Below are 11,857 nucleotides of genomic sequence, written 5' to 3'. Positions count from 1 at the left end.
GGCCACCGTCGGCTGTGGCCACGCTACTCGTCAGGTGGATGCACGGACGCGAGACCGGTGCCCTTCCTCTCGCAGATGAGCAATTGTTTAGCTTTTTTTTTTTAATTAGCAGGAGCCAGTTGGCTGGCCTGGGCCAGGCTTGCTGACCACTAAGGTAGGGCCTGTTGACCAGCCAGGTCAGCTCTGGAGCACGACAACCTCTCTGCGACCCCACGAAGCCCAGGGGTCGCCCCCAGCACCATCCTGAGGGCCGGTCCACTCCTGCCTCCAGACCACCTCTGGCCCGTGCAGTGTCATCAAAAGCAGCCCTCGAGAAGGGCAGAAAGTCGGCAAAGCCACCCGCCAGGAGCGCAGCCTCACCGACTCGTCACACAGGAGCATCAGGATTTTCCTGGTAGTTTTCACTGAAACTTGCTTTGGCAGGTCCAGGTAAGACTCTGGTTCCGAGGCGGCCTCCTCTGCCCCCTCCTCTTCTGCAGAGGGCCATGGAGAGAAGAGAGAGAGAAAGAAAGAGGAGGTGACTCCTTGGCCTGCTTCACTTTGAGGAACAGTCAAACGGCTTTCCTTGAGAAAATGTATGCCTTAAAAGCCCTCTTTGGGCGTCCCTGGTGGCGCAGTGGTTGAGAGTCCGCCTGCCGATGCAGGGGACGCGGGTTGTTTCAGTGTAAATGAAGTCAGTGTTAAAGGTAGAAAATAAGGCGTGTTATTTTTCTTTACATCACTCTCTTTTGTGATTCAATTCATGGCCCTTGCCAGTAAGTATTAGTTTATCTATCTATCTATCTATTTATTTATTATAAACTTATTTATTTATTTTTGGCTGCGTTGGGTCTTCGTTGCTGCCGGTGGGCTTTCTCTAGTTGCGGTGAGCGGGCGCTACTCTTTGTTGCGGTGCGCGGGCTTCTCATTGCGGTGGCTTCTCGTTGCGGAGCCCGGGCTCTAGGCGCGCGGGCTTCACACGGCCCGCTGTGGCTTGTGGGCTTCAGTAGTTGCGGCTTGTGGGCTCTAGAGCGCAGGCTCAGTGGTTGTTGCGCATGGGCTTAGCTGCTCCGAGGCATGTGGGATCTTCCCGGCCCAGGGCTCGAACCGTGTCCCCTGCATTGGCAGGCGGATTCTTAACCAGTGCGCCACCAGGGAAGCCCCCCTATTTATTATTTGAGAGATAAATCTAACACATCCACCATATGGTTTCCAAACCTGCAGAAGATTAGAAGCAGCCCATGAAAATGTAGGAAAAGTAGCTGCCTCACAGAATAATAATATCAGCAAGAACTGGCAGCTGATAGCAAGAGCAAAAATTTTTCTTAATTAAAATTTTAAAATTTTAAGTGTTTTATGCTATACATCACTCAGCTGAAAATAGTAATAAAAATCATTGTACTGCCCAGGTTTTACTACTTGCTCAAAAGGTAAAACAAGATAATATATATGAAAAGATTTTGAAAAGTACAAGAGCAAATTGCTGGTGGAATGCAAAATGGCACCATCCCTATGGAGCAATACCCAGAAAAATTACAGAGGCATTTACCCTTTGATCCAGTGATCCTATTTCTAGGGAAATATCCCAACAATTCACAGGCAAAAACATGAAAACACAAATGCACAAAGCTATGTAATTACAGCAATATTATACTAGCAAAAATGCAAAGAAAACTGGAAATACCCCAAATAACCATCAACAGAGGACTATTTGAATAATTATAGCCCAGTCACACACTAGAGCACCAGATAAAAAAGGAATGAAGAGTATTTCTTCTTCCTAGTATAGACTTATCTCCAGGATATATTGTACGTGAAGAAAGCAAGGTGGAGAAAAGCATATGTTCTCATTTACCTAAAAATTGGTTTATATAAAGATATACACATTTGTGTATAATTTTAAAAAGTAACAGAAGGATAAACCATAAATTATTAAATAGTTACCTATAGGAGAGGGACAAAAGAGGATAAAAGCTATACTTTATTGAGTATAACTTGTTTTGTACATTTGACTTTGGAAACGTAAATATTTTACATAATTATAAAACAAAATTAAATTGTAAAAGAGCAATCACTAACAATTAAAACTGAAATGAAACAAAAAGACCTAAGCGGGTATACAGTTAGTGACATAACCACATAGAAACCATTCCAAGTGATTTTAAAAGACAGTAATCTGTCTGTACATCCCTAGTAGGTTGTATCCTAAGAACAAAAAGAACTGCAAAAAAAGTTTAAACTCTTTTTAGTAACCATTTGTTAGTGGTAGGGTTGCTCTTTTACTCTGAGCCTATTTTGTGGTACTGTAAAAAAGTATATGAGTAATTATTTTGAAGGCACTGAGTACCAAGATTTTCAAGTTAGGAGAAAGGAGATACACTTTGATAAGGTTAAGTAAAAACTTCTGGCATCCTGATGATTAGGAAGTATTAGGATTATGTTTTAAAGATAAAATAAATCATGTATCATAAATACATGATTTATTTTATGTTTATCTTTAAAACATAATCCTATACCCTCGGCTCACCCACTGAGAAGGCCTGGAAACAATGACCAGTCAAAACAGTGAGCCCTCCAGCACCCAGACTGTGGTTTCAAAATGCCATTCCCTATTTAAAAGGACAAAGTCTCCTTGGAGGAATGGCTGATTCCAGACTTGAAGCAGGAAAGGCATAATGTGAGCCTGGAACATCTGGTCATTCTGGAAAGCCATGAAGCTATCAAAGACTGCCGGGGTTGTGTCGAAAGGACCCAGAAGCCGACATGAAAAGACTCCCGCTGGCCAAAGTGGAATAAGTGGAGCATTAGTAAGGACGATAACTGTAGTAAACCGAAACATCACATTTGTTTAAACCCACGTGTTCATAAGGAAAAATTTAAATAAAACCTCATTGGTCACCTTTAGAAGATGCTAGAGCCCCATTCTATTTGTTCTGAAGACTAGTAAACAGAAAAAAGACTAAGCACCATCCTGCTTTTCCTGTACAAACTGTATCTCAGGGTAGCAAATAGCTGATGGGGAGAAGATTCTCTTTTCAGAAGGGTTCCAGCTAATAAATGAAGGCAGAATGATAGAACTTAGAACACTATTTTGCAATCCCTAATGCAGTTAATGGATCTTCGACAGTGGTTATCAATGGTTGTTAACATCACAAAGGGAGACAACTTGGAATCAGTTTATCCCAATGGATGTGGGCAACAGTGTATATAGGAAATATAAAGTGAACTTGAATCTGATCAAGCTTCTAGATCTAACTACCAGTATATAAAACAGGGGAGAAGGTAAAGCTATAAATTAGAGGAAACTTAAAAGTCATGTCAACCAATCATGCTCTCTGGACCTCTTAAGCTATGAAACCTTATCCCCCAGATAAGGGAACTGCCTTCAGTTCCCTTATCTGTAAAAGGAATGGGTTGACCCGATGTTCCCAGAGGGCCCCTCCACTCCAGCTCGAAGATGCTATGACTCTGTTCCAGTCACCTGCTTCCATCAGTACTTCCTCTACGATTTGTGTGGCCGACTTCCGCTGCCGCTGAGAAATTGGTCCCACATTCTTCAGGAACCAGAAGTCAGGTGCTGTCCAGGGGAGCCCCAGGTGATGGGTATGGATGATCCTGTCTACATCAAAGGCTCTGCTTATCAGATCTTTTGCCTCCTCTTCATTCATCAGCCAAATCTCCCGAAACTGCTTGTCATCAACGAGAGCGAAATGCCTGTGAAGGAGAGTTACTGACCGTGGCCAGCTGATTCCAGTGCCAGGCCAGCCCCCGTCCCCACCCCCAGTTAGCAGCAGGGCAAGAACCGAGGCAGAGCTGTGGGAAATCCTGGGCCTGGCCCAATCCCTGAGCCCCTGCTTCTCACCTGTGAGAACAAGGCAGGTGACGTTGCAAGCAAAGGGACAGGAAAGACAGCACAAAGGATTCTCTGGTGCCCTGGTCCAGCTCCCAAGAAGCAGGTGATATCAAAGTCTGATGGAATCACCGCCACTACCAGCTCTACCCCTGAAACCTCTATCCTGGGGCACATGCCTTGGGATCCACGTCCCTGAAATACCTCATGGCTTTCTGCATCTCCTTGAATTGCATCACAAGGCGTTTGTAGTCTGAGGTTAGGGACTGGTTCTCCTCCTGCAACTGCTTTACCTGCTTGTTATATTTTGATCTCAGATTGTTAAGTACATCATGAAGGCTGGGTTGAAGAGGGAAAAAAAAAAAGTTAGCCTGCAGCTGAATAGAGGCGGCAATGTACGTTCCTCTTATCTACTGTCTAAATCTAGGCTCAGACTTGTGGAAGGTTCAGCGGAAACCCTCCCAGATATTTCGCCAAACACAGCTCCAGCTGTGATCAAGGAAACGCAAGCAACGGGAGGTAATGGGATCATCCAGAACTAAACGCATTTAAAACAATCCATAAGCCCAAACCCACCAAGAGGCAGCCCCTTATTCAACAACGTGACTGAATCTTCCTCCGCACAGCACTTGTCAAGGTCCACACCTAGTGCTGACTCACAGATGTGAATAACCTACCTCAACTTCTGAAACAAGGAAAACAGAAAGGAAAAAAGTAAAACTGCATCACAAGCCTATGATATATGAGCCCCCCCATCCCGAAAGAGCTCATACTGTTAACGAGTCCACTAACTCATTCATTCATTCACTCATTCATTCATCAAACATGAAAGGTCTCTTTTGTGCCAAGGATATGTCTGAATACCAAGATGAATACAAGGACATGTCCGAGTACAAAGCACTACTATCAGTCCAGCCAGAGACAAAGACAAACGTTAATTACAGAACTGTGTGAACAGCGCTACACAAGAGTTTCACACAGGGTGCCAGGGGAACCGGGCTTGCAGGAGAGGGGAGTGGTCAAAGGTTCCAGCACCAGGAGAGACAGGCCACCATCAGGCCACCGATGCCCAGCTCACTGCTAAGAGGAGCTCTGTATATAGAAACTTGTCCGATGAAATACACAGGCATGGCTTTTAGACCCAAGGCCAGACTGCAGACTTTGAGCTCCTGAACAGACATCTTATGTCAGTGCCTCCCTTACACAGGAACAGGAAGGTTTGAGGACTGACAAAGTTTCAGTTTAAAAATTCTAGGGACTTCCCTGGTGACACAGTGGTTAAGAATCCGCCTGCCGGTTCAGGGGACACGGGTTCGATCCTGGTCCGGGAAGATCCCACGTGCCGCGGAGCGGCTGGGCCCGTGAGCCACGGCTGCTGAGCCTGCGCGTCCAGAGCCTGTGCTCCGCAACGGGAGAGGCTGCAACAGTGAGAGGCCCGCGTACCGCAAAAAAAAAAAAAAAAAAAAAAAAAAAAAAAAAAAAAATTTCCCTCTTAGGCATTATTCTGAAATAATAAGAAGGTCTCTAAAACATACTGATCATCCCTATTTTCATATCCAGAAAATGAGACATTCTGTAAGATAACTGGCTCAGACTTTTGAGCGAATAACTGGCTCCACCCCCCCCCCACACACACACACACATACATCAGGAGAAGAGGATACAGTAAGTATATAAGTATCCTGTAAAAAGGAGGTTGGCAGGTGGAGGGATCGGGGGATCTCATAGATCAGAGAGACTTAAGGAACTTAGTTTAACAACCTGATGCAATTCCTGGACCTAGATGAGATGCTAATTTGGATAAACTTACTGTAAAGGATATCTTTGGACAACTAGGGAAATATGAATGTGATCCAGATATTTAGATGAAATGAAATTTACTGAAATGGAAAGGGTAGAGGTCACTGACTTTAAAAAAAGGCAGATTGCAAAACAATAGCTGCAGTATGATGTCATATCTAGATCTATCTGTATATCTAGAGAGAGGGAGAGAAAGAGATACACTTAATCTCTGGTAGGAGGAATATGGTATTTTTATGTTTTTATCTCACTTTCATTTGTGGTATTTTCTAATTTTCTATAATGCACATGTACTGCTTCTGTAATTACAAGTTGAGAATTTATCACCCAGATAGCCGGGCGCACATGAGAAGTGACACATTGACATAAGTACTTATGTTGGCATTATTTGCAACAGCAAGAGATTAGAAGCCATCGAAATGTGCATCAGTGTGGAACTGCTCAAGTAAATCCTGGCATGTTTATGCAGTGGAATACGAGGCAGCTTAAGAAATAACGTGAACCTTCTCTACGAACTGGTATGGAAACATCTTCAAGACATAGAACAGTGTGTATAGAATGCTATCATTTGTGTAAAAGCAGAAGGGGATGAGACTGTCTATTTGTGTTTGCTTGTACGTGCGTGAGGAAATTCTGGACGAAACAAAAGAAGTGAATAATGGTCACAGAGGTGGGACACAGGGCCCAGATAAAGGAGGGATGGGAGACAGACTTTTTGCTGTAAACTCTTTTCGGGGCGCGGGGAGGGTAGAACCAGTTGAATGTATTCTGTTTTCCCAGAAAAAAAAAAAAATTCTTTTAACAAGAATTGGTTATATTTTTAACAGTTTCTACTCCTACAAAAGAGTACACACCCATCCCTCTTTTCAGCACAGAAGGGCCCAGAAAGACGACGCTCTGCACGCTAGCTTACCAGTTGATCTTCCTCTTCTGCTGGGATTTAATCACTGTGCTTTCTTCATCTTTCTTCTTCAGCACCTGGAGGTTGTACTCTAACTTCTCTTGGTTTAGCTGATAAGTTGCTTTCATTTGCTGAAGCTGTTGCTCAAGAATCTAAAGTTAAAGTTTAAAAAAATAATCCTAATTGGCCCTGGTAAAATTCATTATGCGTGAGGGTCCCTGGCCGTTTGTTCTGGAGTCGTATCAGAGGAATCTTAGGACAAGTGTCTCCACCTGAATTCTTAGAAAATTTATCATTAGAGGCAAACTAAAGGTCAACCAGAAAAAATACAAATCATTCAAGTGCAAGCTTAAGCCTACGTGTTTAAAGTCTAAGAGAGATCAGAGTTAGAGCACAGTTCAAGTACAGCTACCTCTCATGCTCTGCTCCAGACCCTTTAGAGAACAAGCAGCCCCACTAGAAAAACCATAAAAGTTAACATGGCCACAAAAAACCCGCAAGGTCCCCGCTCTGACCTTCCAGTTGTCAATGTCAGTGTTTAGCAAACCGTGTTCATTTTAAAGGAGGATAGAGGCAACCATCCTTACTATTTGGATCATCATTAGTTGTGTTCATTCATTCAGCAAATATTTATTGAGTGTCTATTATATGTCTGATGCTTTTCTAGGTGCTGCTGGGAAAACACAGGTGAAAAAGGCCCAGTCCTGGGCTTCCCGGGTGGCGCAGTGGTTGAGAGTCCGCCTGTCGATGCAGGGGACACGGGTTCGTGCCCCGGTCCGGGAAGATCCCACATGCCGCGGAGCGGCTGGGCCCGTGAGCCATGGCCGCTGAGCCTGCGCGTCCGGAGCCTGTGCTCCGCAACGGGAGAGGCCGCAACAGTGAGAGGCCCACGTACCGCAAAAAAAAAAAAGTCCCAGTCCTTCCCTGTCTAGGAGAGGGACAGATGAACAAGCGCTGGTGACAAGAAGCAAGATCAGGGTAAGCACAGGTATGGGACTAATGAGAGGAGGGTTCTCCTGGGCCTTGAGGGCAGGGCAGGCGTCCCTGAAAAGATGGCCTTCCGTTTCTGAGGCCTGGAGAACGAGTAGGAGTTACTCAGGGGGAGGGGAGAGAGGTCTAAAGAGGCAAGGGAAAGCCAGGTGCTTTGGGGAAACCACGAGCAGTTAGGACGTGAGGTATGAAGCACGGGGGGAACGGTAGAGATGAGGCTGACAGAGCAGCAGGTCCTGACGGAGCTAGGAATCTAACGCTTTATCCTTGAAGGCAAAGGAGGGCCACTAAGATGTTAGGGGGAAGAGTGGAATTACTAGTCCACACAGGGTAGAAAGATCTTCTGCAGCTGGTGAAAAGGATTAGGGAGGGGCAAGGCTGGAACAGGGCAAATACACATTGGCTCGCTCCTGCCTTTCTCGAATGGAGGTGCAGGAATGGAAGATGCACTTGAGTACCATCAGATCTGGATAAGGCAGCCATGTGACATGCCACGTACCACACTCCTTCAAGCCTCCTTCCCATCTCCCTCCACTCGACTACAGACCCTCGCCAAGGAATCAGCAGAGGAAGGAAGAGATTCCAGACTGCTCTGGGTCATCCTCAAGGAGCAGAACTCTGGCCAGGAGGTGATAAACAGGAGAACAAAGTCCATCACCCATCATCAGAGGGTGAGTCCTTCCCACCTTCCCTGTGGAGTCGGTGATCCCCACACTGTAACTGAGCGAATTAGTCACGAGGACCTGCTTAGCTACCCCCGAGATTTTAAAATTTCCATTCTGGGACAAGAATTGAACATCTCCTTCAGAACAGAAGGCCTGTTCTATCTCTTCTTTAACAGGTGGTCAGCGAAGAACCATCTTGGTCACCAGGATGATAACTACTTGTACCTCTCAATTTCTCTACTTTCGGTCAAATTTTTATTTACTTTTTTCTAGTTATATGCTTTTCTTTGTAAAAACTTTTCCTCTTTGTGAAAGTAATATTTGCTCATTGTAGAAAACACAGAAAGTACAGTAAAGGATAAAGAAGGAGACACAGGAGAAGGGGGAAGAAAAACTACCCATAATTCCACCTCCCAAAGGCAATTTCTGTTGACATATTGGCCTGTTTCTTTCCAGTGTTCCTTACATAACTGAGATCCAACTATACCTACAATTTTATATCCCACTTTTCTCCTTTAATATTACAACTTAAGAATTTTCCATGCCAATCAAGTTTTATTAATATAATTTTAATGGTGCATATTTTTATATTATAATTTACCCTATAGGAAATATTTATGTTTACCATATACCATAATGTTTTACCATTTCCCTACAGTATATACATTTATAAATGTATAAATACAATTATATTGTTTTGATAATCTTCAATATTATAAAATAATGGTGGGAAGAATTACATTTAAAACTTTGGGGGTATTTTGTTTATTTCCTTAAGGTAGGTTCTCAGAAGTGAAGTTCAAAGGCTCTCCACAAAGCAATTTACAGTTCACACCCCACTGGCTGTGTGCAAGTACCCGCTTCCCCACACCGTCAGCTCTCAGCAGTGTGCAGGGCAGGCCCAGCCCTTGGGCAGGGAGCTGTCGGGAGCCGCACCCCACTCCTCCTGAGCATGATTAAAGTTTAATTTAGAAATTCCTGACTTGAATATTATCCCAAAGAGCCAATGGAAGGTTCTGAAGGCACAGCCTCAGCTCAAGTGCAGTTATCTGGGGTGGTCCCAGCCTGAGCCGCTGCTCTGGGCCCTGGACCCTTCTAGGCGTGACTGTGAGTGCCGAGTGGGGAAAAGGACTCTCAGCAGTTCTTCCTAGAAAGTCATGATGATTTATGCCACCGTGCTCCAAACGAAACCAGCCCACTACTTCAAGTGTGACCAGCCCTGGACACCGGGGAGGCCATTGGTCAACGTGGCTTGGCACGGAAATCCAATAGAAAGCTCGTTGTTGGATGGTGACAATCTGAGAAAGGGTGAACACTCACAGAGAAGGAGGGTCTCCAGAGCTGCTCTGGATTTGGAATGACAATGAATGAGCTCCAGGCTTTGCTGGGACGGAGGTACCCAGGAGCCCCATGACCCTGAGTGCCTGGGTGTCTGCTCTGACCATGTCCAGTGACCTCCTTCTTCCTAGAGCTTTGCAATGAGCCCCTGTCACTAAAACAGAATTTCCCAAACTTACTGGGCCATAGAACAGTGTTTTTTTTTTGTTTTTTTTTTTTTTTTTTTTTTTTTTGCGGTATGCGGGCCTCTCACTGCTGTGGCCTCTCCCGTTGTGGAGCACAGGCTCCGGACGCGCAGGCTCACGGGCCTAGCCGCTTCTTCCCGGACCGGGGCACGAACCCGTGTCCCCTGCATCGGCAGGCGGATTCTCAACCACTGCGCCACCAGGGAAGCCCCATAGAACAGTTTTTATACTTATAACACAGCAAGAGCACATGAGTTATAAATGTGAGCCCTACCATATGAATTCTCGTGTGAATTTCATTCGAAAGGCAGATTATTACATAATAATATGTAAATGGACTCTATTTTTCCTACATAACACAACTTGAAAGGAAAAAGATATCACTGGCATCACTTTTTTTGTTGGTTTTGTGAAACCACCACCAATATTTCACCCAGCTGAACACAGTTTACAAAACTCTGAACAAAAGTAATTAGGCCATGTCTTTTTCTTTGTGACCTGAAGGAACTTACTAGCACCACACTCTAACCAACTGAGCTAACCAGCCACTCGATGTGGCCTGAAAGAAAGACCTTAAATCTGAGCTGATTTTATAGACAAATATATATATAATAATTATAATCCGTCACCTGACTGTTTTAATTTACAGTGTTCTGCTTGTGCACGCACTTGAATTTTATTCGCCGATTTTATCTCCTCTTGTTGAAAACATTTGCTCCTGCTCTTTGCTAACGCTCTTAGGGAACTGACGCCTGGAGGAAAGAGCAATGCAACATACACACAGATCACAGATCAGCCCTCCCTTCACCTCTGCTCTGTCCCAAGACCACCACAGGGGGCTTCCCGTTCGTGATGCCACTTAGGAGTGACTGGCAGTGCTGCTGATGAATTTACAGAACTAATCACGGTCTCCTGCCTCTCGCAGCTCAGCGTCTACAGCAGGCAATTACACGAATTCTGTTACTCATCATTTGTTTGCAACACCTTCTGCTCGTGATAATTTTAGTACCGGTGACTCTACTGTTAATTATCACAGGTTTCAGTCTCAATATATAGCTGACCTTGATTGTCATACATTGAGTATAGTTTCATATTAGAAATTGTAATCTGAAGTGAGAGAGTGGCACGGACATATATGCACTACCAAATGTAAAATAGATAGCTAGTGGGAAGCAGCCGCATAGCACGGGGAGATCAGCTCGGTGCTTTGTGACCACCTAGAGGGGTGGGATAGGGAGGGTGGGAGGGAGACGCAAGAGGGAGGAGATATGGGGATATATGTATATGTATAGCTGATTCACTTTGTTATAAAGCAGAAACTAACACACCATTGTAAAGCAATTATACTCCAATAAAGATGTTTAAAAAAATTTTTTTAAGATGTAGTCTTTGTCATCAGGCTTAACACATTCTGGCTCTCAGTTCATTGGTGATTCTCAGGTCACTGGTGATGAGCCTGGTCATCTAGGGCTTTGGCCCAAGCAGGACTCAGCCTCACCTCCATTCCCAGGTGGGAAGGAGCCAGGTGGCAGCCTTGTGTGGTCCTTGGACTCACGCTACACTCACTTGATCAACGAGACATACCTGTAGCCATAGTATCCTGTGGCCTCTGGTCTCAAAAGGGTTCAATTTCTGCTGAAAACACTGTAAAAAGAAATCTCTCTGCTTGTCAAACAACACTTTGCAAGCTTGGGAGAGGCCGCAACAGAGGGAGGCCCGCATACCACAAAAATAAATAAATAAATAAATAAAATAAAGTTTAGATATTTTGAATACCAAAAAAATTGTAATCCATCTTGTTAAATGCTTGGGCTTATTATTCAATTATCCAAAGGTATTTTGCAAAGTTGTACTCCGAGTTCCCAAGACTAATGGCAAAAGATCATGGTTAGTTTGGGGGAATAATTTATAAAGATTACAATCTAACCTGCCACGAAAATCCTTCAATGTTGCAGGTACTCCAGGTGTTGATCGCACCTCCCTTTTTTTCCCCTCTTTTTCCTGGGGAAGTAGGAGCAAGGAAGCTGCCTTCTGGAGCCATCTCCTACCCTAGGCTGACAACAGCCCGCAGCCAATACCGCCCCAGCAGAATGGAAATTTAGAACAGCCTTTCCCTCCGGCCCTCTCAGCTGATTCTAAAGACGCCACT

At 44.6% G+C, this 11,857-nt stretch overlaps 1 protein-coding gene across 1 annotated transcript in view; it reads right to left on the bottom strand.

The window, feature by feature from the left end:
- The window catches only part of DRC1 (dynein regulatory complex subunit 1), a 52,465-nt gene that overhangs the window by 15,263 nt on the left and 25,345 nt on the right, over positions 1-11,857 (bottom strand). The window contains exons 8-11 of the mRNA XM_028496966.2: positions 6,543-6,682; positions 4,034-4,168; positions 3,461-3,693; positions 361-473 (exon numbers count right to left, since the gene is read on the bottom strand). Coding sequence (XP_028352767.1) covers positions 361-473; positions 3,461-3,693; positions 4,034-4,168; positions 6,543-6,682 — 621 coding nt within the window. The remainder of the gene's footprint in view (positions 1-360; positions 474-3,460; positions 3,694-4,033; positions 4,169-6,542; positions 6,683-11,857) is intronic.

The sequence above is a fragment of the Physeter macrocephalus genome, chromosome 12 (genome assembly GCF_002837175.3).
Source record: "Physeter macrocephalus isolate SW-GA chromosome 12, ASM283717v5, whole genome shotgun sequence".
In the NCBI taxonomy this organism is placed as follows: Eukaryota; Metazoa; Chordata; class Mammalia; order Artiodactyla; family Physeteridae; genus Physeter; species Physeter macrocephalus.
The sequence above is the reverse complement of the archived record's forward strand: the minus strand, read 5'-3'. Positions and strand labels throughout refer to the sequence as shown.